At 46.6% G+C, this 25,307-nt stretch overlaps 1 protein-coding gene across 1 annotated transcript in view; it reads left to right on the plus strand.

Moving 5' to 3' along the window:
- Positions 1-25,307, plus strand: part of MAP3K4 (mitogen-activated protein kinase kinase kinase 4) — a 58,356-nt gene that overhangs the window by 18,596 nt on the left and 14,453 nt on the right. The window contains exons 5-17 of the mRNA XM_006757719.2: positions 3,294-3,536; positions 4,400-4,546; positions 8,630-8,787; positions 11,828-11,944; positions 13,447-13,546; positions 13,642-13,725; positions 15,127-15,390; positions 16,671-16,820; positions 18,661-18,822; positions 19,723-19,856; positions 20,352-20,430; positions 21,145-21,211; positions 24,512-24,608. Of these exons, the coding sequence (XP_006757782.2) occupies positions 3,294-3,536; positions 4,400-4,546; positions 8,630-8,787; positions 11,828-11,944; positions 13,447-13,546; positions 13,642-13,725; positions 15,127-15,390; positions 16,671-16,820; positions 18,661-18,822; positions 19,723-19,856; positions 20,352-20,430; positions 21,145-21,211; positions 24,512-24,608 (1,802 nt within the window). The remainder of the gene's footprint in view (positions 1-3,293; positions 3,537-4,399; positions 4,547-8,629; positions 8,788-11,827; positions 11,945-13,446; positions 13,547-13,641; positions 13,726-15,126; positions 15,391-16,670; positions 16,821-18,660; positions 18,823-19,722; positions 19,857-20,351; positions 20,431-21,144; positions 21,212-24,511; positions 24,609-25,307) is intronic.

Below are 25,307 nucleotides of genomic sequence, written 5' to 3' on the forward strand. Positions count from 1 at the left end.
GTCTCTTATAGATGGGAAGAGTTGTAATCTGGTATGGTCTCACTCTGACCACTGCGTACACTGGCTCTTGTATTTCCAAGGAGGTGCAAGGTCAGTCATTGTCTGGGGCCACCCAGCAGGAGCTACAGAGACATCTGCAGATTCCTCCTCTTGACGAGGCCCTGTGAAGCAAGGCCGGCTGCTGCTGCCTGGCCTTGGGCCTTCTTTTGGAAGCTCTGGAGCTCTCTGACCCAGCTGCAGTTTGACAAGTTTTAGGTGAAAGAACAGGCCATTCATATGCAAAAGCTGATGCGCACAGCTTGGGTAGGGTTGTAAATTGGGTGGGGCAGGGACTCTAGAAATCACCAGGGTGGAGCAAACAGCTATGGCTGCCAGTCAGCCCTGAACCGGAGAAGTCCCTGGTCCTCCCGTGCAGGAACAATGATTGCTGTGAGCACCTGAGAACCAGCCGCCTTCGCGTTCCTGTCCCGATGCCAGATAGTCCAGTTTCTCCCCATATGTGCCTGGGTCCCCCAGAGTCTCACCCAGACAGGAGTTCAGAGCAAGCGGGAGCTTGTATCTCCCTCCTTGTTAAAAGAGCAGCACATCCAGGTGCCAGCACTTTCCGCACCTCCTACCAGTCTCAGTGCGCCTTCTTCACCTCTCTAGTTGTGGAACTTCCACTCAGCGAGGCTTCCCGCGGTTCTGGGTGGTAGTTCTGCCATTTAGTTGTGGCGTTAATGTGGTTGTGAGAGGCAGCAAGTACAGGTGCTTACCTATGCTGCCATCTTGGTTCTCTTTTAAACTTTTTTTTTACTGTTTCACTTCATTACTTCTGTGTATATGCTCCATGTGAGTGACGTAAGTGCTTATGTAGGTGGGTTCCGACTTATGGCGAAAATCACATTACATCGAACCATAAGAATGGATCTCTGACGTAACCTGAGAACTTACTGTATATAGATTGTAAGTTTAGTGGCCAGTGAAATATCATTTAGGATCTAATAATAATTATGCTAATTTTTCCTGAAGAGGTTGCCTTTTATATTCAGAGTGGACAAAGGCTATAGAAACAAGGATATGCATTTATAATAAACTACCATTTAGTGAGCCTTACCATGTGCTAGACACAATAGCTGAATGAAGTGGCATTTTTATTTCTATATTTTTCATATACGGAGAGTAGGCAACTAGGCCCAAATCACAGAAGTTATAGATTGCTAGAGAGATTCAAACCTAGGATTTGGGGATAGCAGACTTTAAGCTATACTCATAGTTTCCAAACCTGACTGCACATGTGCATCTCCTGGAGAGCTCTGACAGGTACAGATACACACAGCGTCCTTCTTGGTTGTAGGCAATTCTGAATCTCCCAGGTAGGGTAGGAGCACTGCCATTTTTTTTTATTAAATATATTTTTATTGATTTCAGAGAGAAAGGGAGAGGGAGAGGAAGAGAGAGATAGAAACACCAATGATGAGAGAGAATCATTGATAGGCTGCTTCCTGCACACCCCACACTGGGGATTGAGCCCACAACCTGGTCATGTGCCCTGACTGGGAATCGAACCCTGACCTCCTGGTTCACAGGTTGACGCTCAACCACTGAGCCACGCTGGCCGGGCAGAGGAGCACTGGCATTTTAACCTGCCTGCGTAGCCAGATCAAGCAGCGCCAGTGCAGCTGCGAGTGAGCCCACTGGGAGCAGCAGGGAGGTGACACTCTCACAACCAGTGCTCACTCATGCAGTGTTTATAGGTCACTTTTTATTGGTGCCAAGCATCCCCTGTCTGATTTCATTCGTGAAGTTACATAACTTTTTAATTGAGGTGTCAAGCTAATAAGCACCTACTTGCTCGTTGCCTCTAGGTTTTGTTTTTCTTAAAGAAGCACACTGATGTGTGGGCCAGTAGGAAGTAGTGCTCCAGTTTGTAGCAGAGAGCGGGTCCATGACAGCAGCAGCAGCTCCAGACCCGTGGCGAGTGGGCACTGAATACGTATCATGTGGAGGGTCAAGGTTGCACACATGCGTGCTGGAGCAGGACGCGAGCCCAGGACTGGCTGCAAGGCCATGCGATTAGCCAGTACACATCCTGCCTCCTGCAGTAGGGTCACTGCACCAACTGGAACGTCTGCGGGCCTGGCCAGGAATGTGGCGCGTGCGGGAGAAAGGGGCAGGTGGCCGTGAAGAGTGAGAAACGGTGGTCACTGTGGTAAACTGAGCCAGCCAGGTGCTGTCATGTGGGCACTGTGGGTCCAGTGTGGACAGACCTCCCAGTGTGTCAAACAGAACAAAAAGATCCAGATTTTCATGTAAAATCTTCTAACTTTTAAATGCTGGCCCCTAAGTACAAAATATTTAAAGCACCGCATGGAACATTTAGAGGCAGAATACCAATTAATTGGTGATGTTTTAAGTTGAAGAAAAGTTGAGATTTTCAAATTTTGATGGCTTCAGTGTTCTCGAAAGGAGAAGGCAAGGTCTTTGAATATGATTGGTCAGTATGATGTTGCCAGAGGTTTAAAAACAGTGGGGAAGCTCCAAACCCCATGTTTTATGGGGGGAAATACAATGGTGAGCAATATTAGGGGCCCCAGGAAACATCAAATAACAGATATTTGAGTGAGACTAGCCAGGTCAATTTTATGAATTTTTCCTGATTTTTCTATCAGTGTCATTCAGAATAGGTCAGGAGGAAAAATGGACAAAAGAATGTGTTGAATGCACTGGTTTTTATGTTTACACTAGAGGCCCGGTGCACGAAATTCGTGCAAGAGTAGGCCTTCCTTCTCCTGGCTGCCGGCACTGGCTTCCCTCTGGGACCTGGGACCCAGGACCCGGGCTTCCCTTGCAGCCCCAGCTTCGCCTGGAAGGTCGTCCAGAAGGACGTCTGGTCTAGTTAGCATATTACACTTTTATTATTATAGATAAATGGCTATCTGGTTTTATAGTCTTTTCTCGAATATTTTCTAGTTTTTCTCAGTGTAGAGGTAGTTGTGGGTAATACTATAACCTTAAATATAAGTGTTCTGACCATTTTAATAAAAAATACATGATGAAAAAGATGAACTTGATTTTATTTTTTTTTCTTGACAAAAATATTGCAATTTTGTTGTAGTTCTTGTTACACTTTCCTAATACTTTTAGAACTCTTTGCTTTAGAAAACATTAAAATTGAAACGTTAAATTATTCTAAAAATAACTTTTCCTGTAGAGTGATGACTTTTGTAGATTTGTCAGCAAATGATAGAGAATAATAGTTTATGACTACACCCTCATGGATGCTCTTTCGCCTCTGTTGAATGTTGTTACAGTTTTCTGAGTTTCCAGATCCCATGTGGGGCTCCGACTATGTGCAGCTGTCCCGGCCGCCCCCTGCTTCCGAGCAGAAGTGCAGCGCTGTGTCGTGGGCCGAGCTCGAGGCCATGGACTTACCCTCCTTCGAACCTGCCTTCCTGGTCCTCTGCCGGGTCCTCCTGAACGTCATCCACGAATGCCTCAAGCTGAGATTGGAGCAGAGACCTGCGGGAGAGCCGTCTCTCTTGAGTATTAAGCAGGTTTGTTTCAAAGACTGTTTAAAAACATCTAGCGATCATTATATTACTCCACAGGCTTATGATTCTTATTTTGAGGACTTTTTCCATAATTGTTGCAAATAGTGAAAACTAAGTAGTGTTTTCAAAGCTGCTCTTTTTAGGGCGATTGAAATGTTCTTTACATGCAGTCCTCAAATACAGGCTTGTGGTGCAGCCTTCCTATTATTCACTTCCTTGTCAAAAAGGATATAAAAGTAGGATGATGATATTACCTATATCCTATTAATATCAATCTTTAAAGACTGGAAACTTAAAATTAGGTATTTTAAGTTCTTTAAATGTATTTTTTTTTCATTCCTTTTAAGCTACATGTAAACATCTAATTTCCTCAGGTTAATCTTGGGTTTGTTTGTGGATTAGTATAGTTTTTTGATAGTGAACGCCATAATCCCCTGTAGGTAAATTATGCTAAACTATTACAAAGGTCCCATGCTCTGTGGTAAGAACATTTGAATCTTTATTTTGATTAAAAGGGATGAGATTTTTCTCTTCTATACCTTATCTTATAATGTAAAGTAGTAGAAAAATATATCTTTCTATGGGTTTTATTTTCTATGTAAATTTCTTTGTGTATTTTAGCAAATCAGTTTTTGTTTATGTGACATTTTCACTCTGCACCCATACTTTATTTTTACTGTTTTGTTCTCATCCAGTTGAGACTAAGATATTGTGTAAGAATCTGTAAAGTATCTTAGGTTTTTCAGAGGTAAGGATTCGTTTGGGGAGGGGGTGTTGGAGTTCTTTGAGGATTCAAGTGGGAACTGAAAATTGATACCTAACCTGGTCAGGATTGTGAGATGACGGAGTTGCTACTGTCCCTGCAGCTGGTCCGAGAGTGTAAGGAGGTGCTGAAGGGCGGCCTTCTGATGAAGCAGTACTACCAGTTCATGCTGCACGGCGTCCGGCACGGCCTGGAGAAGGCTGACTGCAACATGGACGCCTTCGAGGAGGACCTGCAGGAGATGCTGATGGTGAGGCGCGGGGGTGTGTCCCCCAGGTCTGTCTGGCCGTGTGTGTGAGGGCTATTTTTTAACCGATTGTTTTATAGCCTATTCTACTTCACTGTTTCAGTGTGGGTCTGTAGCAGATGGCCCCGAAATAGAATCATAGCCTGGTCGTATTTTATTGAGCCATCTGTCATCAGCTGTATCTCTAGTACCTCGGATGAGCGAGGGACCTTGCCCGGCTCTGGGTACACAGTTAACGAGTCCTACAAAATTCAGTCTGAAGAATTGGGCAAAATTGATACTCCTCCCTGAGGAGGAAGTGCTGAGGTAGCCTTGTGCCGAGATGCCAGGAAGGGTAGGGATGGGACACCTACACTGGACGGTGAGGCAGCTGAGTCTTGAGGAGTCAGGAGTTACGTGAGGAACCTGGCCCATGCACGGGGTTGTAAACAACGTGAGCAGACTTACTTGTATTTCTTTCCAAAAAGAGCCCCTAGTCCCCTCACGTGCATTGTACGTACCTGTGCTTTGTAACCGCTGGACTTTTGCTCCTATTATTTCTCCCTGCTCAAAACGTCCCTTCTCTTTATTTTCCCACCTGAGACTTACTTTCAAGTTTTATTTTTTTCTAGAAAGCTTATTTGACAGTTTGAACCTTTAGTGGGCTTTATCTAAACCTTCTTTGAACTCTCAGCAGTTATAATTACAACTGTACTGCTTAATACGCAATGACATAGCAAGTCTCTGTTCTCAGGTTCCCCTAATTAGACTGAAAGCTTTACAAGCCACAGGCTATGCCTTGAAGTTCTTTTGTCTCCGTAACGTCTGGTAGAGTCTTACTGTGCAGTAAATACATGTTAGATTCAATAGAGAGACACAGCTGATTGCATAATATGACAGGTTGATGAAATAATACAGAAAACAACCTCGCTGGTAGGTCTATTGTTTTTGCAATGCTTTCATCCTTGCTTGGTGCCTCACTGTGCTGCCTCAGGGTGGCTCAGCACGTCCAGCTACCACCCCCTTTCTAGGCTGAGAGAGAAGAGAAGGGTAGACGGGAAAGTGCTTGCAGCTAAGTCCAGAGCAGGGCGCTCCTGGAAGCCCTGCCCAGCAGCTGCCCCTGGTCCCGCTGGCCAGGCTGGGTGCAGAGCCTCTTCCCTGCAGTGCAGGCTGGGCTTCCACACACTCAGCTGCCAGCCTCTTGAGTGGAAGGCGTGCAGGAAGAGGTGACTGGGAAGGGGTCTGGCCACATCCACCATGTTACGGAAATAATTTTGATTTTGAAATTGTTTCCTGGTTGTTTGGGAGAATACATAAAAGACCAGTACATCTAAAATGTGGCTATGTTTTAAAGTACTGTGCTAGTATATTTCTTATGTCAGAAACGTCTTTATCATTGAAAATTTATGGTATAAAGCCATAAGCAAACTAATTTTTCTCTCTCTGTGGATGACTCAACAGAAGTTTAAAAAGAGAAAATGTCCTTTGCTTTGCCTAGGAGTTAGTTTGAGCTTTGCTACTAATGATCTGTGTAAGGCACAATTTCCCTTCGTTTCTCTCCATCGTCTCACAGATGAAGAACCAGCAATTACCATGTTTTTAAAATTGTGCCCCAAAGAGTGCTAGATGCGTAAGTGCAGGGGCATGTTTTCAGAACTGGGGAAGCGCAAACCAAATCGGTGTTTTTATGAGGAAGGAAGGAGAGAGTGGCCTTTGGATTGGCTGTCAGGTTATGTTTACTTGAAACTCACCAAAAACAGCAAAAGGAAGGAAGAGTAAAGAGAAACATTTCATGTTCCGTAAAGGAGGATACTGATCACAATATTCACCCTACCACCCTACCACCCCCCACCCCCCAAAGAAGACTATTACAATTATTTACTTTAACGTTTAGACTAAAATGAGGGTGACCAGATATGGAGGGCCCGTCCATTGATGAACTAGCATTGTGAATGTAGGGGTGTGGACCGTCAGGAGAGAAGCAGGGTGTCCCCGTGAGGTCCTGTTGTAGATGGCATTCTGCATGACAGAAGGAGGAGAGGGACACTTCTGTTGCCTGCAGCTCCCCTCTGAGCAGGACGACTGCTGCCTGAGAGCTGGCTGGGAGGGTGAGGGCAGCAGTGATCGGCAGGAGGTGATGTGGACCAAATGTGACTGCGAGGGCTGCTCTCTGCTGGTCATCTCTGACTTGGAAACCGAGGGGGGTGTGTGCAGGCCAAGGAAGTAACTTGGTGTTGAGGCAGCAAGTCTATGTGGAAGCTGTCAGCGTGCTAACTCATGCCCTGGCCTCAGAGGTAACCACGACAACACACAGAAGGTGTGATGTAGGAACATATGACAGATGTAAGGAACCAGTAAAGAGTTTAAAAGGTGTGATATTTGCCCGACTGGTTTGGCTCAGTGGTTGTGTGTTCACCTATGAACCAGGCGGTCACAGTTCGAATCCCAGTCAGGGCCCATGCCCAGGTTGCGGGCTTGATCACCAGTGGGGGGCGTGGAGGAGACAGCCAATCAGTGATTCTCACCATTGATGTTTCTGTCTCCCTGTCCCTCTCCCTTCCTCTCAATAAAAGTATATTTAAAAAAGAAAAAGGAAAAGATGTGATACTTGATAACAAGGTGTGATATTGTTAGAAGACACACAAGGGAGGGCCAGACACTCACAATTAGTGTTCCCAGAGTAGCGACATTCAGCCTCTTCCATCTCATGGCACATAACTAATGACTAAAATTCCACAGCACACCAAAGGCTGTTATATTTTTTGCTGATCTAACAAAAAATAATAGGTATAATTTTGATTCATTCACACTGGATGGCTATTGTTGTGTTGGCTGTTGTTATTTATTTTTTTTGACAGTCTTAAGGGAGAATAGGTTAGTGCCCCTGTCTTAATAATCAGGTATTGCATGTTTAAAAATTCTTGTGGCACACGGTTGACAATCACTGTTCTAGAAATCTCAAGGGCAAGCAAAGGAGCAGAGAGGGAGCTCCTGGGAGCTGCTCGCTTTCCGTGCTCATTTGGAGAGGATGGTGGTAGACCCGTGCTTGCAGGTTCCACACACACAGCAGGGCCCAGGACTGGCGACTGATGGCGCACAGCGTGGATGGAGGAGGGCCCAGAGCTCCCAAGATTCAACAGAAGGCACGGCTCTCGAGATGAAGAAAAGACCTGAAACTTGCCTACTGACAGTTGTGATGGTCTCAGAAAACATTCGCTCCAGTGAGCCGAAGCCTTAACCTGATGAAAATACAGGAATCCAAGACTAGAGGAGGCATCCTGTAAACACCCAGCAAAGACAGTAGTCATCAGGGCGGGAGGTGGGGAAGCCAGGTTGGGCTGGCATCAGATTTCTTCATCCTGGCAACAGCGCAGGGCAGTGCAGTGGTGTCGAACAGTTCTCAGGGAGAGAACGTGTGACCCAGGTGTTTTCTACGCAGTCAACTTACCCTTTCGTAAAAGCATCGGTAGGCGGTGATTTTTTTGTGATAGACAATTGTGAACCCGTCTTGAGAAAAACCCCTTGATAGTAAAACCCTACTAAGCAACAGGTAGGTCAAAATAAGAATTTAGGGATGGAAAAGCTTAATAGACTTATGTGACCATAAACCCCACTTCAGAAAAATTGGATATTTTAGTTATAGATCATAATTTATATGTCATAAACCTTGAAAAATTACAGCACAAAAATCTGGATATTGGAAAGGGATGGTGAGAAGTGTGCTCATTTCCTGTCAACACGGAAGCTACTGTCTAAAGTTAAACAAGTGCAGATCCCCGCCTCCTGGAGGAGGATTGTCTGCAGGATATTAATCATAACATTTCTGGTTGCTATTCTTTTTAATTTTTAAAACTTGATTGTACTTTTTTCTGCATTGTGAACATTTTAGTCATTTTCTCCGTAATTTGAAGGGATTGTGGATACAGTGTTACACTGTGAGGGCTGAGCTACACAATTTAAGAGAAGTCCTCACTGGTAGCACAGGTGCCATGCCCAGCGGCCCTCTCCCATGGCTCTCTGATGCGTAGCTTTCATGTTAACAGTTGAACGTCGTGAGTTTCCAAAGTCTGTTCTCAGATACCACCCTTTACATTTTTGTATTTTAAGGTATATTTTGATTACATGAGAAGCTGGATCCAAATGCTACAGCAGTTACCTCAAGCATCCCACAGTTTAAAAAATCTGCTAGAAGAAGAATGGAATTTCACCAAAGAAATAACCCATTACATCCGCGGAGGAGAGGCCCAGGCTGGGAAACTTTTCTGGTAGGAACCCTGGTGCTCCTGAGGGCACCTGTCTGCCTTCCCCACTCCCGCTCCCAGTCTGCTGCCCAGTTCCCTTCTGTGCCCTTGAGCGTTGAGTTCCTGTCCGTGTGCCCCTCTCCCAAGCTCGCTAGCCCTGACGCAGTGGTTCTCACCAAGGTGCTTGCCTGTCCCCACCCCACCCCCACCCCTCGGGGACAGCTGGCAATGTCTGGAAGCAGCTTTGATTGTAGGACTGGGAGGTTCCACTGACATCTAGTCAGCAGAGGCCCGGGACGCTGCCAGACCTCCTGCGGTGACAGGACGGCCCCCAGAACCAAAGTTATTCTCCCCAAGTATCAGTCTTGCGGTGGAGAAGTCCTGCCTTGGGTTCACGTGACCAGGAGCAGACTCTCAGCCTCTGAGGGGGCCTGTGGGCCGGTGCGGCAGTCCTGGGGAGGCTTGGCCAAGGAAGGTCGCATCCCCAGCACTGCTTTGGGACTGTCACGCTGACGGCGGAATCCTTGCGAACGGGGCATACGGTGGAGGGTTAGAAATGCAGACAGTAAGCCATCGGGGGAGTGGTCCCTGGTCTGTTGTAGAAAGTGAATGTGTCTTGGGTGCAGGTACCTGATGTGGATTCGGTGCATCAGTGGCCTGTGCTCACCACTGAGGTTCCCTCCCTGGGCTCTAGGCTGCTGCTGTCGGGGGCTGCCTTGCTCAGCTGCTCAGCAGCCATGTCACTGCTGCCTCCTTCCTGAGGGCCTTTGCACCAGCTCCTGGGCCTCCCCTCCCTGGGCCTCCCCTCCCTGTGCCAAAGTAAGTACCTCAGCTCCCACGGAGCGGTCTTCTGACCTCGAAGGTCATCGTTCGCAGCTCCACCGCCTCCATCTGTGCTCGGTATCTCGGAATCTGGCATGCACGCCTCTCCCCTGACCTCCAGTTTGTATCAATTCTTCTCTGTGTTGTGTGTGAGCAGTGAGCGCGCTCGGTCTCAGAGCTCTCCGGTCCCTCAGCTGTGGGCCCCCTCTGTCGGGTGCTGTCCCCTCAGCAGCCTAAGGACTCACTCCCTGCCACGATCACCGTCGCGCCATCCTCCGCTCCCCTGTCAGTCGTTGCTTCTGTTGGCGTTCTGTTTCCGGACTGTCAAGCTCAGCTGAAGAAGTTTTTGAAAGGGTTCCTGTTGCGTGTCCCTGCCAGCCATGCTGATTCCCTGTGTGGCCCTCATCCCCTGCAGTGCTTTTGTCCCTATCTTTCACTTGACCTTGAAACTGCAGCGCAGCTTCCGGCCCTGCGCTCACAGTGTGCCTCCCGAGAAGCTCCGGGCCCTCCATTGCCCATGGGCCCGCCCCTCGGACTGTTGTGATCCTGGTTCTGATGCATCCCTTGTGTTGGCACGGCCTCTGCTTCATGTGCTGGGTCTCCCAGCCCTGACTGCTCTCATCTCTCACAGGCCCCTCACCCAGTGGCCGTCCCACAGGAGCGGCCCAGGCCCTCCCCTGCTCACGGCTCCCCGGTTCCGCTCAGCTCGGGCCTGATGTTTCCTGTTGCGTTGTTGCCGCAGCTTGGAGCTCTCTAGTCTCTGCTGCCCCTTTCACCCCTTGTAGTTCCCTCACCACCATAGATGCCTTGTTAAGTGTGCGTCCGTCCGTTTTCTCCGGTGGCTCCCCTCTTACTCAGGAAAGGGAGAGCAGGTGCTTGCAGTGGCCAGTGAGGCTGCCAGTGTCTTTTCGTTAAGCCTCCTCCTGACTGGGCCTACTGTGCAGCGCAGTGGCTCCCTCCCTGCCTCGCTCAGGCCGCGCAGGCTCCACGTCCCCCCTCAGCTCTCACCTGCTGTCCCTCTGCTGGGACTGCTCTCCCCCAGCCATTTTCAAGACTCTTGTGTCTGCTTCCTTTACATCTTTGTCCAGATTTAAAGTTAAAATTCCTACCTGCAAGTCCTCCCTAGCTCTCTTTCCTCTTGTACTTCTCTCCATATAACGCTGACCTATAATGCTCTGTAGTTTTCTTTTTATTCCTATTCGGTGGCGGGATAGTGCTGTGTAGTATAGAACAGATAGTCAGTATTGGTTGCGAAGTCCATCCTGAGCACCCTTGTACACTCTGTTGTGGAGCCTGTTCCTCGTCGCTACCCACTGAGGTGTGTGTACAGCCATCCTCGGTCCTCCACACGCAGGCCTTCGCTTTCCTGTCCTGTCTCCGCCAGCTCCTTTCAGGTGGACGATTCATCCACAGCCGTGCCTCCTGCTTTACACGTCTTCACGCTGGTGATCGTGTTTCGTGTCCTCCCTGGACACTGACCGACCCCTCTCCCGGCCATTCTGTTGTTCTAACCCGCCCTCTCCGCAGGCCCACTGACACCTCGCCTTCCTCCAGGTTCCACCTGCTCCTCTGATAGCTCCCCTCCCACTGACCGCCGGCCGCCCTGGTGCTGGCCGCGCCCCGGCTGCTTTCTCTGACCAGGTCGTAAGCCTCTTCCCTTGAGTGCCATAGCAGTCGAGCTGCTGTTGAACTTGTACTGCACTCAGATTTATGTATATACCTGCATCTGCCTTTTAACCCTAGTATTTAGATTTCATACTCAGAGAGCACCATCAGCTAAATATAGTATCTTATGTTTAATAACCACGAAAAGCTAATTGTGAGGGAAAATTTAAAAAACAGTTACATTTAAGGAATTCACTTTATTGCTCTATATCATCATTTAGCTTATTAAGCTTTTTAAAAAATCTTGTCATAGATATATATTTAAGGTCATTTTATCATTTTGGACATTTGTTTAAGAGAAAAATAACATTTGTGAATAATTACATAGCTACTATGAAAGTAACTTAAAATTTTAAGGTTTATAACGAAAACCATGGTAATAGAAAAAGGTAGATACGTGCCATAATCAGTGTTTACACGTTTTCGTATTAATCATGAGTTTCTATTGGAAAATCCCGGTCATTTTTCTAAATGGTTGAAACACGAGCTGGAACATGCCCTCTCGGTCCCTCGTTTAGGAGCAGTAGTGCAGTGAGCACGGTCTTCCCGGCTGACTCTTGTTGTTCTTCGTCCTCAGTGACATTGCAGGGATGCTGCTGAAATCCACGGGCAGCTTCCTGGAGGTCGGCCTGCAGGAGAGCTGTGCTGAGTTCTGGACCAGTGCCGATGACAGTAGTGCTTCGGATGAAATCAGGTGATGAAATCAGTCCAAATTGTTTTGCACTTTCTGAACTTGGTAGTAGACCTAGCGGGATTGACTTCTACGCTGTCTTTCATACGGTCTCTAGGGATGAGTCTGTGCCATTCCTTTGGAAGTGAGTTCATGTAGCCTGGTAAAATGGTGTCCTTGAGGAAAGGAATAGGTAGTGTCAGCGGGCGAAAATGAGTAGAGCAGAACCCCCCCCCCCCACCCCCGGGTTTTGGAATGTCCTCAGCTCAGGGAGGGTGCCCCTGTGGCTGTCCTTTAGCGCCTTTCATTGACCCTTGCTGCGTTGGTATTGTTTTCATGCTCAGCGTATCCCTTCTGTGGAACTTGAAGCTGAAGTGGGTGGAATCGCTCGCTCACCTATTGCATTTCTTCAGTTCTGTGCAGGTGGTATTTAGGCTGAATCATGTGAAATCGCTGTTTTGTGGCCTGTACATCAGTCATGTAGCCATTGTGCAGCCAGCGATCAGTCAACGGTGCGCTAGGACATGCCCTCCGGCCGTGCTCACCATCCGGAGTTGGTGCGACCGCAGTTTGGATTTCAGAGCCCTGGGCTGTCCTTATGCCACAGATACACAAAGTAGTGACCACCTGGATTCTCACCCGGGGGAATATTGAGTGGCTGAGAGGTCAGAGAATCCATTTCTAGGGCTTGCAGTTTTGAGAGCTAATAGGGAGGATTAAATCAAAAATGGGAACTCAAGCACTAAGGTGTGAGCTAGTGCAGAGAATGACCCTCCTGGTGGTTTTTCAGGGGTGCATCTGAACGTGGTTCAGGTGCAGTGGGCAATGGGGCTGGCTTGTCCTGGGTCAGAGAGCCGATGGTGATAGACGGTGCATTCTCTTCCCAGTCACCGCTTAGCACCGTGGGGCTGGCAGCCTGAACTCGGCTGGGGTGGGGGTCTTGGTCCGTACACAGGAACATTGACAAACACCACATAAGACAGTGTTTTGGGTGAAGCCAAAACATTAACCGTCATTAACCATTTACTGGCTTACCTCTGGATATGTGCCTTTTTTGTGTGCTTTTTAAAAATTTTATTGATTTTAGAGAGAGAAAGACAGGGGGGAGGACATCGATGTGAGAAACATCAACCCTTTGCTTCCTGTATGTGTCCCAACCAGGGATCGAACCCTGGACCTTTCAGTGTACGGGACAATGCTCCAAGCAACTGACCCACCCGCCAGGGCTGGATATATGCCTTTTTAGATGATGAGCTGGGAGTTAAGAGCTTGTCTCAAACTCCAGGAAATTATTGTAATGAAGTCTGGAGAAAGTTGAGCTTACTGTTGTTTGAAGGTGATGGAGTGTGCCCTTCTTACCTAAAGAACACAGTGCTTTCTGGAAAACGGGGGAGAAAGCTCCTGAACATCTGGAATACGTTTCCATTTATAACGCCTCCAGTTGTATGACTGGTCTGGAACTTGCTTCACCTTCTCTGCATTCCCCGGCAGTAGCTCCTGTGCCCTCACTGTCTCCATCCCCGCAGGCGGTCTGTGGTGGAGATCAGCCGGGCCCTCAAGGAGCTCTTCCACGAGGCCCGGGAGCGAGCCTCCAAGGCCCTCGGCTTCGCTAAGATGCTGAGGAAGGTGAGTGCGCGGTCCCGGCTGGTTCTGTTACTTTCTTTCTTTTTCTTACGTTTAAAAAAGCCAGCTCTAAAGAAGTGTCGTGTCTGTGACCCTAGGACCTGGAAATCGCTGCTGAGTTCATCCTTTCAGCCCCCATTAGAGACCTTCTGGAGGTCCTGAAATCAAAGCAGTACGTCAAAGTAAGTAGCACACGTTACATACCAAAGTAAGTAGTCACGTGTTACATGCCATAGTCACGTGTTACATGTCAAAGTAAGTAGTCACGTGTTACATGCCAAAGTAAGTAGTCACGTGTTACTCGTCAAAATAAGTAGTTGCGTGTTACATGCCAAAGTAAGTAGTCTTGTTACACATCAAAGTAAGTAGTCACGTGTTACATGCCAAAGTAAGTAGTCGTGTTACATGTCAAAGTAAGTAGTCACATTACATGCCAAAGTAAGTGTTCTCATGGTATTATGTTAAAGTAAGTAGTCTGCTGGTGTAATTGAAATATTTGTCTTTCTTACTTTTACTCCAAAACAGGAAAGCTTTTCTTAAAGGTCCAGCGAGTAAAACTTTCAGGCTTTGCCAGCCGCATGTTGACCCCAGTTATAGGACTATTCCATAATCTCCCCCAAATCAAGTTTTTCATACTTGACTTATTGACTTGTTTTACAGATAAAATAATTAAATATTCAATATATTTATTTTATTAAATTACACATATGTGTTTAAAATAATGTATATACTATAATATGTTGAATTTAAATTAGTTGTTTTTTACCCTCACAATTCAGACTTTCTACATAAATCTTTGACATCCTGGACATCACTAGAGCCTCTTTTTGAGTTTCCATCTTTTCTCCCCTTTAGGTTCTTTGCACTCTGACATTTGGAATCTGTGTGTGATATTGTTACTAGAAATTTTATTCCACCCACGTGTATGTGACTTGTACGGCAGTCACGTGTGCTTCTTGTTAAAATGATCTTTAAAAGGCTCTTTAGGGCCCCTCCCCAGGAGTAGCTTGTGAACCTGCACTGACACTTTTGCCTTTTCACTGAGTTAGGATGTCACCCGCACAGACTCAGGCTTCTTTGCCGGCGCCCGGCTGCCCGCCCGCGGCAGGCTTTGCTTCTGGGAGCAGCTTTGCTTAATAATGGCGTCACAGACCAGCACTGGTGGAGGCTGTCTCAGGCTGACCTTCCTCCTGAGGAGTCTTTCCTTTGCTGTTGAAACAAAGACGGTAGAGGCTGCGCTGTAAGTGGACACAGCGTGAGGGTCTCTGCCGGTCAGCCACGGCCCCGTCACTGACCTGAACCGGTTGTCCCTCATGGCTCTGGCTCATGCCTTCCCACATTGCCTTCCTCAAACCTGCTTGTCTTTTTAAGTAACATTTCTTTAATTTATGGCATTTCTTAATTCAAGGTTTTTCTTCAAATGGCTAAAATTTAACTTTATCTTTAGAGCTTTATTGAGGTATAATTGGCATAGAAAAACTGCACCTACCTAGTGTATACACTATGGTGAGTTTGGACATAGAGACACTGTGCTGCCATCACCACAGTCAAGGGCATCAGGCTGTGGGTGGTCTCTGTTCCAGGTGCAGATTCCTGGCTTAGAGAACCTGCAGGTGTTTGTCCCAGACACTGTCGCCGAGGAGAAGAGTTTTATCCTGGCGTTACTCAGCGCCGCCGCAGGAGGAAAGGACTGCTTAAAGGACACGGACTATGTGCTGCTGCTCGACGCCCATCTCCTCCTCACCAAGCACAGCGACCCCGCGGGCGACAGCTGGGCCACGTGGGAGGCGCAGCCTGTGAAAATCGTGCCTCAGGTAGAGACGGTGGAGACCCTGAGAAGCATGCAGGTATGTCCCCTCCCAGGCCTCTCACCGCCCGCCACCTTCCCCTGACTTTAAGCAGTATTTCTTACTGAAGATACTTTTAGGAAAAATAAATCATTAGATAATTTTGTAGCATTGCTTGTACTGAACTATTCCATCAAAATCTATAGGTATGTTAAATTACACTGGGATACTTGAAATATTTATATCTTTCCTGTTTCAGCCAGGTCATTAGCTCTGTAGAGCCATGATCTACAAGGAATTGCCTTACTCACTGAATGTGTAGCTCCAGAAGTCCAAGTTCTCCGGAACCTCTGGTTTGCTGGCTGCTTGGTTTTTGTTTTTGTAGTGTAGGCTATCGCTTGCCTACCTAGCAGGGACCCTGTAGTCTATGTAATGTGTTCACTAAAACCCTAAGACACTCCCTCGTGTTCTCCATATTCAGTGAGGGGAGTGGTGGTGAGTGCAGGGGGTGTGCACCTGGAGCCCAGCCTGCACAGAGCTGCGTCCCGCCTCCTGTCCCGTGACTCCGCAGACGGGTTCTTCCTCTGCGCTCCGTCTCCAGGAGCGGTGCTCCGTCCACTCAGGTGTTCGAACCAGAGCGGGACAGTTACCATCAGCCCACAGCCCCAGGGAGCCCAGGCACTGCCAGTCGGTGACGTTCGCCCACAGCCCCAGGGAGCCCAGGCACTGTCAGTCAGTGACGTTCCTCCGCAGGCCGCCGTTCCCACGGTCAGGCCGCCTCTCTTTCCTGGACCACGGCAGGGATCCCAACCGCCCTGGAGCTTCTCTGCCTCAGCCCTCACCTTCTCTCCCTGCGCTGCTGCATTCGTTTGCTCTGGTACTTCCAGATGATCATTCTAATACATACATCAGGTCACATCCCAGATCTACTCAAACTACTTAAAAAATAAAGATACTAAAGTCTGGTTTTTCCCTGTTTCATCCAAGGCCCTGAGCTCGTCCCACTTTTATTCTTGTGTTTTCCACCTACAGTGCTGCTCCTGCACACACACACACACGCACACACACACAGCACCCAGAGTGTGGAGTTCCCTGGAGTCTGGGACGTTTCCGGGACATCATGACCCCGTCCCCTGGGATTCTTCACACTGTGCTGAAGGTCCTGCCGCCAGTGCCACTGCAGCCCTTGCTCTTGGGAGCAGCTTTGCTGGACAGCAGCTTCCTCAGCAGGTGGCTGCTGGCCCGGGAACCCTGAGGTGGCTCTGATTCCCGACGGGGAGGCAGGAACGGGGAGGCAGGAATGGGGCCTGCTGTCAGCCTGTGCTTGCCTTTCCTCGCAGGTGGATAACCTTCTACTAGTTGTCATGCAGTCTGCACAGCTCCTCATCCAGAGGAAAGCCTTCCAGCAGTCCATCGAGGGGCTCCTGGCGCTGCGCCACGAGCAGACGTCCAGCCAGCCCATCATCGCCAAGGCTCTGCAGCAGCTCAAGGTATTCCCGTCAGCGCGGCCTAGCGGCTTGTCTGTTTGGATGTCGCTCTGTAGCACAGGGTGTAACGGAATATTACCCAGTTGTCCTCCCATTTCCCCTCTGCGCAGTCCGCCCTTCCTCATGGCTAAGCCAAAGGGCTTCTGGATCTTTCCTGGAACTGTAGAAGGGATGGAAATATGAATAGTCACATGACTCATAATGGTCACGTGGTTGATTAGTAGCAAAGGTGATACTGGAATTTAGGTCTCTTCATTCCTAGCCCAGCGTTTCTGTTCCTTAGCGGCATTTACTGGAGGTGCTCCAGGTCAGTGATGTATAGTCTGAGAGACTTGCTGACCTCATTTAACAGATAGGTCAGCCAAGATGACTGGACAGAGCCAGTGTGGACAGGCACGCGGGCCTCAGAGCTCACCACCAGCCAGAGCCGTGCCTGCTCTTATTTCCTGTATTCACCACTTTCTCTGTCGTCCTCCATTTGTCATCCTGGTCTTGTCCACCCTTCCCCCCCGGCCACCAGCTATGTCCTCTCCGTAGGCTGAGGCTTGGCTTCTGGTAGAAGCGGCACTGAGATGACAAGGAGTTCGATAAGCATGCGTTTCTCTCCAGCCCGCCCCTCCTGCCTCATCTTCCTCATCCCTCTGTGAACACCCCCTTCAGATGGTCACCCCACTCTAATGCCAGGGCAGGGGCTTTGTCTTTTCTTATAGTTTGAGTCAGTGAGAGTGTAAAACTACTTAAGACACTAATTATTCTTGAGCTGAAGGGATTCGTAGCCTAAGGACTGGAGCTGCCACACTGACCACAGAGGAGGGAGAGTCCGGCTCGTAGCGTCTGGGAAGAGCCGGCACGGAGGCCTTCCGGCTTGGGGGCTTTCAGAAACAGCACATGGAAAGGGCTCACAGAGGAGCGTGCGGGCACCGGTCTGTGGGCCAGGCTGCGGGGTGCTCACCGGATGTCAGAGTCGGGCGTGGTCTGCTCGGCTGGCTACTGGTGCGTGCAGCGGGAGACAGTGGCACTGAGGCTGGGCAGGTCAGGCTGGGGAGAGAGCCTCGTTTTATTTTCTAAGCCTAGGGGAGTTGTTAGGATTTAGGAGGCAGAATTTGGGGAAGGGGATGGTCTGGAGACATGTGCACATAGGGGTGTGTTTCAAGGTGAGTGGGAAGGGAGCCCAATTTGGAGCACTATGGTCGTGTTGCTTAACGAGACAACAAGGCTTGAACTGTTGATGTCCTGGGTCTGTAATTGTTTGGGGAGCTCTCCTGTGCGCTGTGGGATGTTTCGCAGTTTCCCTGACCTCTACCCAGTAGATGCCAGTAGATTTTACTCCTCCTCCAGTTGTGACAACCAAAAATATCCCTAGCCATTGCCAGTGTCGCGTGGGGGGAGGGGATAAAATCTAGTTGAGAACCCTGAACTGGAGTGCAGGGGGGTGAGACGGATGGTATGACTTGGTAACATTGTGGAGGTCATATAGAAATACACTGGGAGTTCACTCTGGAATCTGAGCAATCACCCAGGGGAAAACTACTTGTGGTTACATGTAAAAATACTGATGCTGTCAGCATCTGTTCCAAGGCCGCATTGTCATTAGACGTTACTGTTTTATGGATATGTCCCTCTTATATTTCATAAGATATTGAAGAACACTCAATACAGATAAAAGTGAAAGTCATATAATTTCCTCTATTTCTGGTCAGTCCTTTTGACTAACCAGAAAAATGTGGCTGAGAAATACTGTACTGGTTTATGCCTGTGATGATGAAAGAAATCTTCCACTAAAATACGTAAGTATTGTGTGATTTGCTTCTTTTTGGATTAATTATGGTTTGGGACTCTTTAGAATGATGCATTAGAACTTTGCAACAGAATAAGTGATGCCATTGACCGAGTGGACCACATGTTCACTTCAGAATTTGATGCTGAAGTTGACGAATCGGAGTCTGTCACGCTGCAGCAGTACCACCGAGAGGCCATGATCCAGGGCTACAATTTTGGGTTTGAGGTAGGTACAGAGTAAGGAAAAAAACACAGTGCAATCGGCCATTGCTTTGTAACTTATAGGAAGTGTCATGTGTCTTGTATGCAAATCTGATTATTGATTGTAATCAAAACTTAATAATGCCTTCTTATGCCATTGCTAAATATTGGAAATACTGGTTTACTTTTAAACTGTCAGATAGTTGCCCAGTTTTTATTTTATGTGAACAGCTATCTACTTACATTTAAAAACCTTCTTTTAAGAGTTGTTTAATATCATAAGAGCACGTTCTTAATTTAAACTATGAGTAAAACATTTGTGAAACTGCATTAAGACATTATTTTCTAACTCTCCATGCTGTAAATTTTCATTGGATTTTTGTTTTAATTTATTTACTAGAGGCCCGATGCACAAAATTCGTGTAAGAGTAGGCCTTCCTTCCCCCGGCTGCTGGCACCAGCTTCCCTCTGGCACCTGAGACCCAGGTTTTCCTCTGGCCGCCGTCAGGCACCAGGCCCCGGGCTTCCCTCACAGCCTTGGCTTTGTCCGGAAGGACGTCTGGTCTAATTAGCATATTATGCTTTTATTATTATAGATTTTTAAAATATTTTGATTTCAGAGAGGAAGGGAGAGGGAGAGAGAGAGAAAGAGAAACATCCATGATGAGAGAGAATCATTGATCGGCTGCCTCCTGCACACCGCCTTCTGGGGATTGAGCCTGCAACCCGGGCATGTGCCTTTGCCTGGAATTGAACCCAGGACCCTTCAGTCTGCAGGCCAGTGCTCTATCCATTAAGCCAAACCAGCTAAGGCTGGATTTTTGTTTTTAGAAAAAAAGTCATTTTAAACAGATATGGTATTATAGTGTATAGGTATTTGTATAATCATTTTCTTCTTAACTTTGATGTAAATGAAATCTTACAGTATCATAAAGAAGTTGTTCGTCTGATGTCTGGAGAGTTTAGACAGAAGATTGGAGACAAATATATAAGCTTTGCCCGGAAATGGATGAATTATGTCCTGACTAAGTGTGAGAGTGGGAGAGGCACCAGACCCAGGTAAGGACCAGGTGGGATGTGTCCATCATGAGTTGTGTGGGATTGGTAGTACTTCCTCCTTGTACTTCATATGGGACTCTGATCAGAGAACACAAAAGGGAGCATTTTGAACTCTGCAGTGATCAGTTGTGTGTGTGTCTATATTTTTGTCTGTTTTTTATTGTTCCCAAATGAGTTTTCTTTAAGGGAGTCCACATTCTCCCTGGACAGGCCTTCCTGATTGCTAATCTCTCCTCCCTCATGAAAGTTATGCCGGTTATTAGAAAAAATGGAAAACAAATTGGTAACCAGTTACTTTGCTAAGAAGCCATATTGTCTTTCTTTCCTAAAACATGCTGTACGTATACTCAGTCCCTGGCATTTATATAAAGACAGAAAATGTGTTTTGTCCTAGATAGTAATTTTCCAGTTACATCACTTTTCAGTGTTGTATAGACTAAAACTGCTATAGCATTTTCTTGGTTCTTTTGTGATTATTGACACTTTTCATTGCAGGTGGGCAACTCAAGGTTTTGACTTTCTGCAAGCCATTGAACCTGCCTTCATTTCTGCTTTACCAGAAGATGACTTCTTGGTATGGACTATTCTAAAGTTTTTTCTGTTAAAAAACAAACAAGTTGATCACTGTCTGTTCTTGATTGTGTGTTTTTCATATTGAATAGTGATTTTAAAATATGTGTAACATAATTGTCATGACAAAGCTGAGAACGGAGTCGCTAAAGCGCTGAGTTGTTAGTGGCTGCTCCGCAGCAGGACACCAGTGCGGCTCAGCAGCCACGCCAGCGGGTTTGCAGCTGGCGCTCCTAAGTATTTGCCAGGTTCGTGTTTACTGACTGCTGACCTAGTTGCTGCTTTTTAGCAGTTTAGTGAAGAACAAGGATTAGCTATTTCATTTCACCGTGTGTAATTTGAGAGCATGATATCAAATGTTAAATATTATCACTGTTATTCTGATAAATTCCATCAGATTAAAAAGATGTTCAAAATATAAATTTATTTAACTCCAAATAGTGGAGATGATTGCAGGTCCTCACTTGTGCATGTCATTATTAAGGGCGCTGAGTGCACATCTGCTTTACTAATGAAAAGGGAATTGTATGACATTTTAAATTATGTACAGTATGTCGTTAATTCTTGTTCATACCAATTTCATTTTAAACTAACGTTGAGAACATTTACTAAGGATAGCATGTTCTTTAAAATATACCTAAAGCTTAATTTGTGCTAATTATCTAAGTGAGAGAGTATTCATTCTTTCTTCTCCTTTCCCATTTCCTGTGGGTGCTAGAGTTTACAAGCCTTGATGAACGAATGCATTGGCCACGTGATAGGAAAGCCGCACAGTCCTGTTACAGGTTTGTACCTTGGTAAGACAGCAGCTGCAGCGTTAATGCTGCACCCACTGGCTCCAGCAAGCGCCTCCCTCATCGTCGCCCTCCTTTCCCGTCGTTAGAGCGTCTTTTTTTCCCCCCAAAATATTTTTTTATTGATTTTAGAGAGGAAGGGAGAGGACGAGAGAGAAACATCAGTGATGAGAGAAACATCATTGATCAGCTGCCTCCTGCACGCCTCCCTACTGGGGATGAGCCCATTGCCCAGGCATGTGCCCTTGACCAGAATCGAACCCGGGGCTCTTCAGTCTGTAGGCCGATGCTCTATCCACTGGGCCACACCGGCCACGGCTAGAGCGTCTTTAAGAATATTCAGCAAAGGGACAACGAAAGTCAGAGGAGTGACGTGTGCGCGAAGAGAACTCCCAGTGAGCGAGCGGTCTCCATCGGCAGGGAGATGAGCGCGCCCACACAGGCGTCAGGGCCTGCCCGCAGCACTGCTTTTGCTCATCAGCTCTCCCATCTGCTCTCCCCGGAGTCTTTTCTCTGGGAGGAGACTTGGAGGGAGGGGCTTTTGGGGCGAAGAGCCTTTCCTGTGGAGGTGGGCGCGTGTCAGGGACCTGCCTGCCGTCATTGTTAACGGTTTTCTTCTCCACCACTTCCCTACGTACCCTCTTCCTGCTAATCTAGTCCGTTCCTATTGGTTTTACTAAAAAAAAAAAATCAAGTTATGCTATAATATACTTTACTTACAGTTAATATACAGCTTTACAATGTATGTTGAAGTTTTAAAATAAGTCTCAGAAAAGTTTGTGTCTAACCCCAGTCTTAAGATGGTAAATCAGAGCAAAGCTATTTATATGTAATAGATACCCAGATAGGAAAACTTAGAAATTTTAAACCATTTGTTACACGAAATAAAGTACTCATAAATGGTAACTTTATTGAGCAGCAGCTATATCTCAAAGGGTATTTGCTAGCTACAGAAAGGTTAGTAGACCCCACCCCCAGTTTTAATGTTTGGTTTCTTTATCTTTAAAATTTACTGAGTTTATTTATACCTCTTTTTCTCCCAAGGCTGCTATGAAATGATGGTTATCATTTACTATTTGAATATTTTATATAAAACATACTATAGGTTAAGCATATTATCATAAATGATTTCATGGTCTCCTAAATTATTTCTCTAAGAATACATGACCAATAAATCAGTAAAAATTACATCTCTAAAATATTTTATTATATAAAGAGTCATTTTCATTGTAGAAAATTACAATGTAGAAAACGTATATAACAAATGTAGAAAATGTACATGTAGGAGAATTTTTAATGTAGAAAGATATTACAAATCCTCAGGCAATCGCTGTTAACGTGTGAGTCACTAATGGTTCACTCTGCCTCTCCAAACTGTTGGCGGGACAGTTGGCTCATAGCTCCTGTGGGTTCCAGGTGTCGTCTGTCCTCGCAGCCACGGGGGAATGGTGGGGCGGCCCTGCCTGAGAGCCAGATTCTCGCAGCCCAGTGCCCGGGGCTGCTCATTCCCCCAGAGCCTCCCCTTCTAGTACCTAAATGTGGATGCTGACGAGGACTCGGTCCGATGGACGCTGTCAACGGGAGCGTTCTACCGAGGCTGCAGTCACTGGTTTTAGGTCCTTTTATTCTTAGAAATTAATGAAAGTGAGAACACATGGGCTGTGTTGTTGCTTTTCGCCCCCCCCCCGCCCGCCCGGTATACCCCTGTAGCTTAATGGTAGCAACCTGGTACGAATCGTCCTCCTTTCTGTGCACGCACATGTTTAACTGCACAGCGTGTTCTGCCGTGCCTTCCTGCTCATAACATCACACGGCATTTACAGGGGGGCTTGCTTGCCATTCACTGTGTAAAATTTGGATTACGTTGAGTGTTCTTTTGCTTTTCTTACCTGTCAGTTGTAGAAATTCCTGTGTCAACAGGTGTAGATCCAGTTCATTCTTTTCAGTGGCCTCGTTGTCCATTATGGACAGACTGAGTCCACCATTTCCTAGTGGACACACACTTGCTTTGTTAGTTTTTTCCGGTGAAAAACATCTCAATAGTTCACCGCTAGTGAGATTGAGCATCTATTTTTGTTTATTGGCCATTAGGACTTTCTTTTCGGTGAAATATCACACATTTGCATCAGTTAGGTGTACTTGGTCTTAAATGTTTTGCTTCATCTGTGAAGCATGTTAAACTTGTGAGTAGACCCCAGTGTGTTTTCATAGGAAAATTTTGTAGTCATTTTTGACTCAGTAGGTACCAGTATGTTTGCAAATTAAAGATATCACCAACCGCACCAAATTATACTTGTTTTTTTTCTTTTCACCTTTGCTACTGGTGATTTATTCCATTTATTGTTGTAGTAGTTGAGATTATGAACCAGGGGTGCAAATTTCCCCAATTTCTTAACAATTGCTTTATTCTTGTTTTGCAAGTTTTCCCTTCAGATCCGTTTGGGTACTCCTGTCTTTCCTGTGTAAATGCTATTAAAAGCACACAGACAGAACCCATGAAGGGGTAGTATTTTTATTTCGGATAAAACATTCAGAATGAAACACGTAGACTAAAATTGTTAACTTGAAAAGAGAAAATATGACTTTAAAAAAAACTAAGGAGGGTTAAAACCAAGTTAAAAGTAAGGGGAGACCATGTTAGGGAGAAGTAGACAAAGTATAACACGTCCATTTCTAGTTACATTTAGTTACTGGGAAAGTACAGTTGTCAGCATTTTTGTAATCACTAGGGAAGGTCAGTTCTTAAAATTTTTTGTTATTAAATTTTGTGTAAAATTTTATCCATGTTTACCTTCTACCAGACTGTTTAGAAGAGGAGAAAAGAAAACCTGTTCTGAAAAAAAAAAAATAACCTCTTGATTTGGTTTAAAGGAATGAGATAAAAGCCCTGGCCCTCAGGAAAATGCAGTGGCCGCCCACTCGGGACCTGTCGGGGTGTCCCACTGACCGGAGTCCTCTCTGAGTGCAGATGGCGTACGAGCCCTTTTCACTCGGGGATGCCGCACGTTGCCACCTGTCTGTAAAATGGGCTACATCGTTTGTTTTGCATAAATTATGTGCATTTCATCCCGGGATTTAAAAAATGTTTTTGATGGAGGAAAGTTCGAATGTGTCATGTAACTAAAAGTGACATTTCCCACAATATTTGTATATAATATGACTTTCTTTTAGAAAGGGTTTATTTTGGTCACCAGCAAAATTAAGTCCCATCCTGGTTCATTTACTCGCCTGGGTTGGCAGTTTTCTGTTGACCCCTTTAACATGTTGCATTTGTCGCCATTTTCACGGCAGCCATTCATCGGAACAGCCCCCGTCCTGTGAAGGTGCCGCGATGCCACAGCGACCCTCCTAACCCCCACCTCATCATCCCCACTCCGGAGGGATTCAGGTATTTGGTGCATTCTGGTCGTGTGCTTGGGGGGCCTCTTCTGCCGTGCATGCTAACACCTGAGCGCTGGCTGCTCACTCTTGCGCATACGATTCTCAGAGCTCCTGTCGCGTTATCTTGAAGACAGTCACAGCCGTAGCTGCAAAAGACAGAGATTGTCAATTCAAAACCGACTCGGACCTTTCAGGATGGCTGAGCTTACTTACAACCTCAAGCTACTGATGCTTCCCGCTTTGGAATAATTATTCCCTTTTCTCTTTGGAAAATGACCTCAGGGAAGCACATTTGGGTGTTCATAACATGATAACATTTGAGAAACGATACTTAGCGTCAGTTTAGAAGTGGGAGCAAGTGGATGATCTTTCCAGTCTGGACTTGGAGGGTGTGTGACTCCAGGTGGACTTGCTCTGTGAGCTCGGAATCGACAGTACATTCCCGTACCGACTGAATGTGGTGGCATTTCTGCATCTTCTCGCCCTGGATGATCACTTTCTAAAAGTGAATTTCCTTTGTCAGTGTTTTCTAGGAGAGAACACGTCTGTTTTAAATACTGAGTTTGAAGTTAGGTGTGGGTTTTTTCTTCAAACCTAAACCTGAATCTCAGCGAGCGATGTGCGTTTTGTGTTGTGAGGTGCTTTTCACTTGCCCGGTTGTGTTTCTAACTGAAAACCACGTGCGCCGCTACCTCGTCCCGTGTTC

Source organism: Myotis davidii, unplaced genomic scaffold (genome assembly GCF_000327345.1).
Source record: "Myotis davidii unplaced genomic scaffold, ASM32734v1 scaffold1494, whole genome shotgun sequence".
NCBI lineage: Eukaryota > Metazoa > Chordata > Mammalia > Chiroptera > Vespertilionidae > Myotis > Myotis davidii.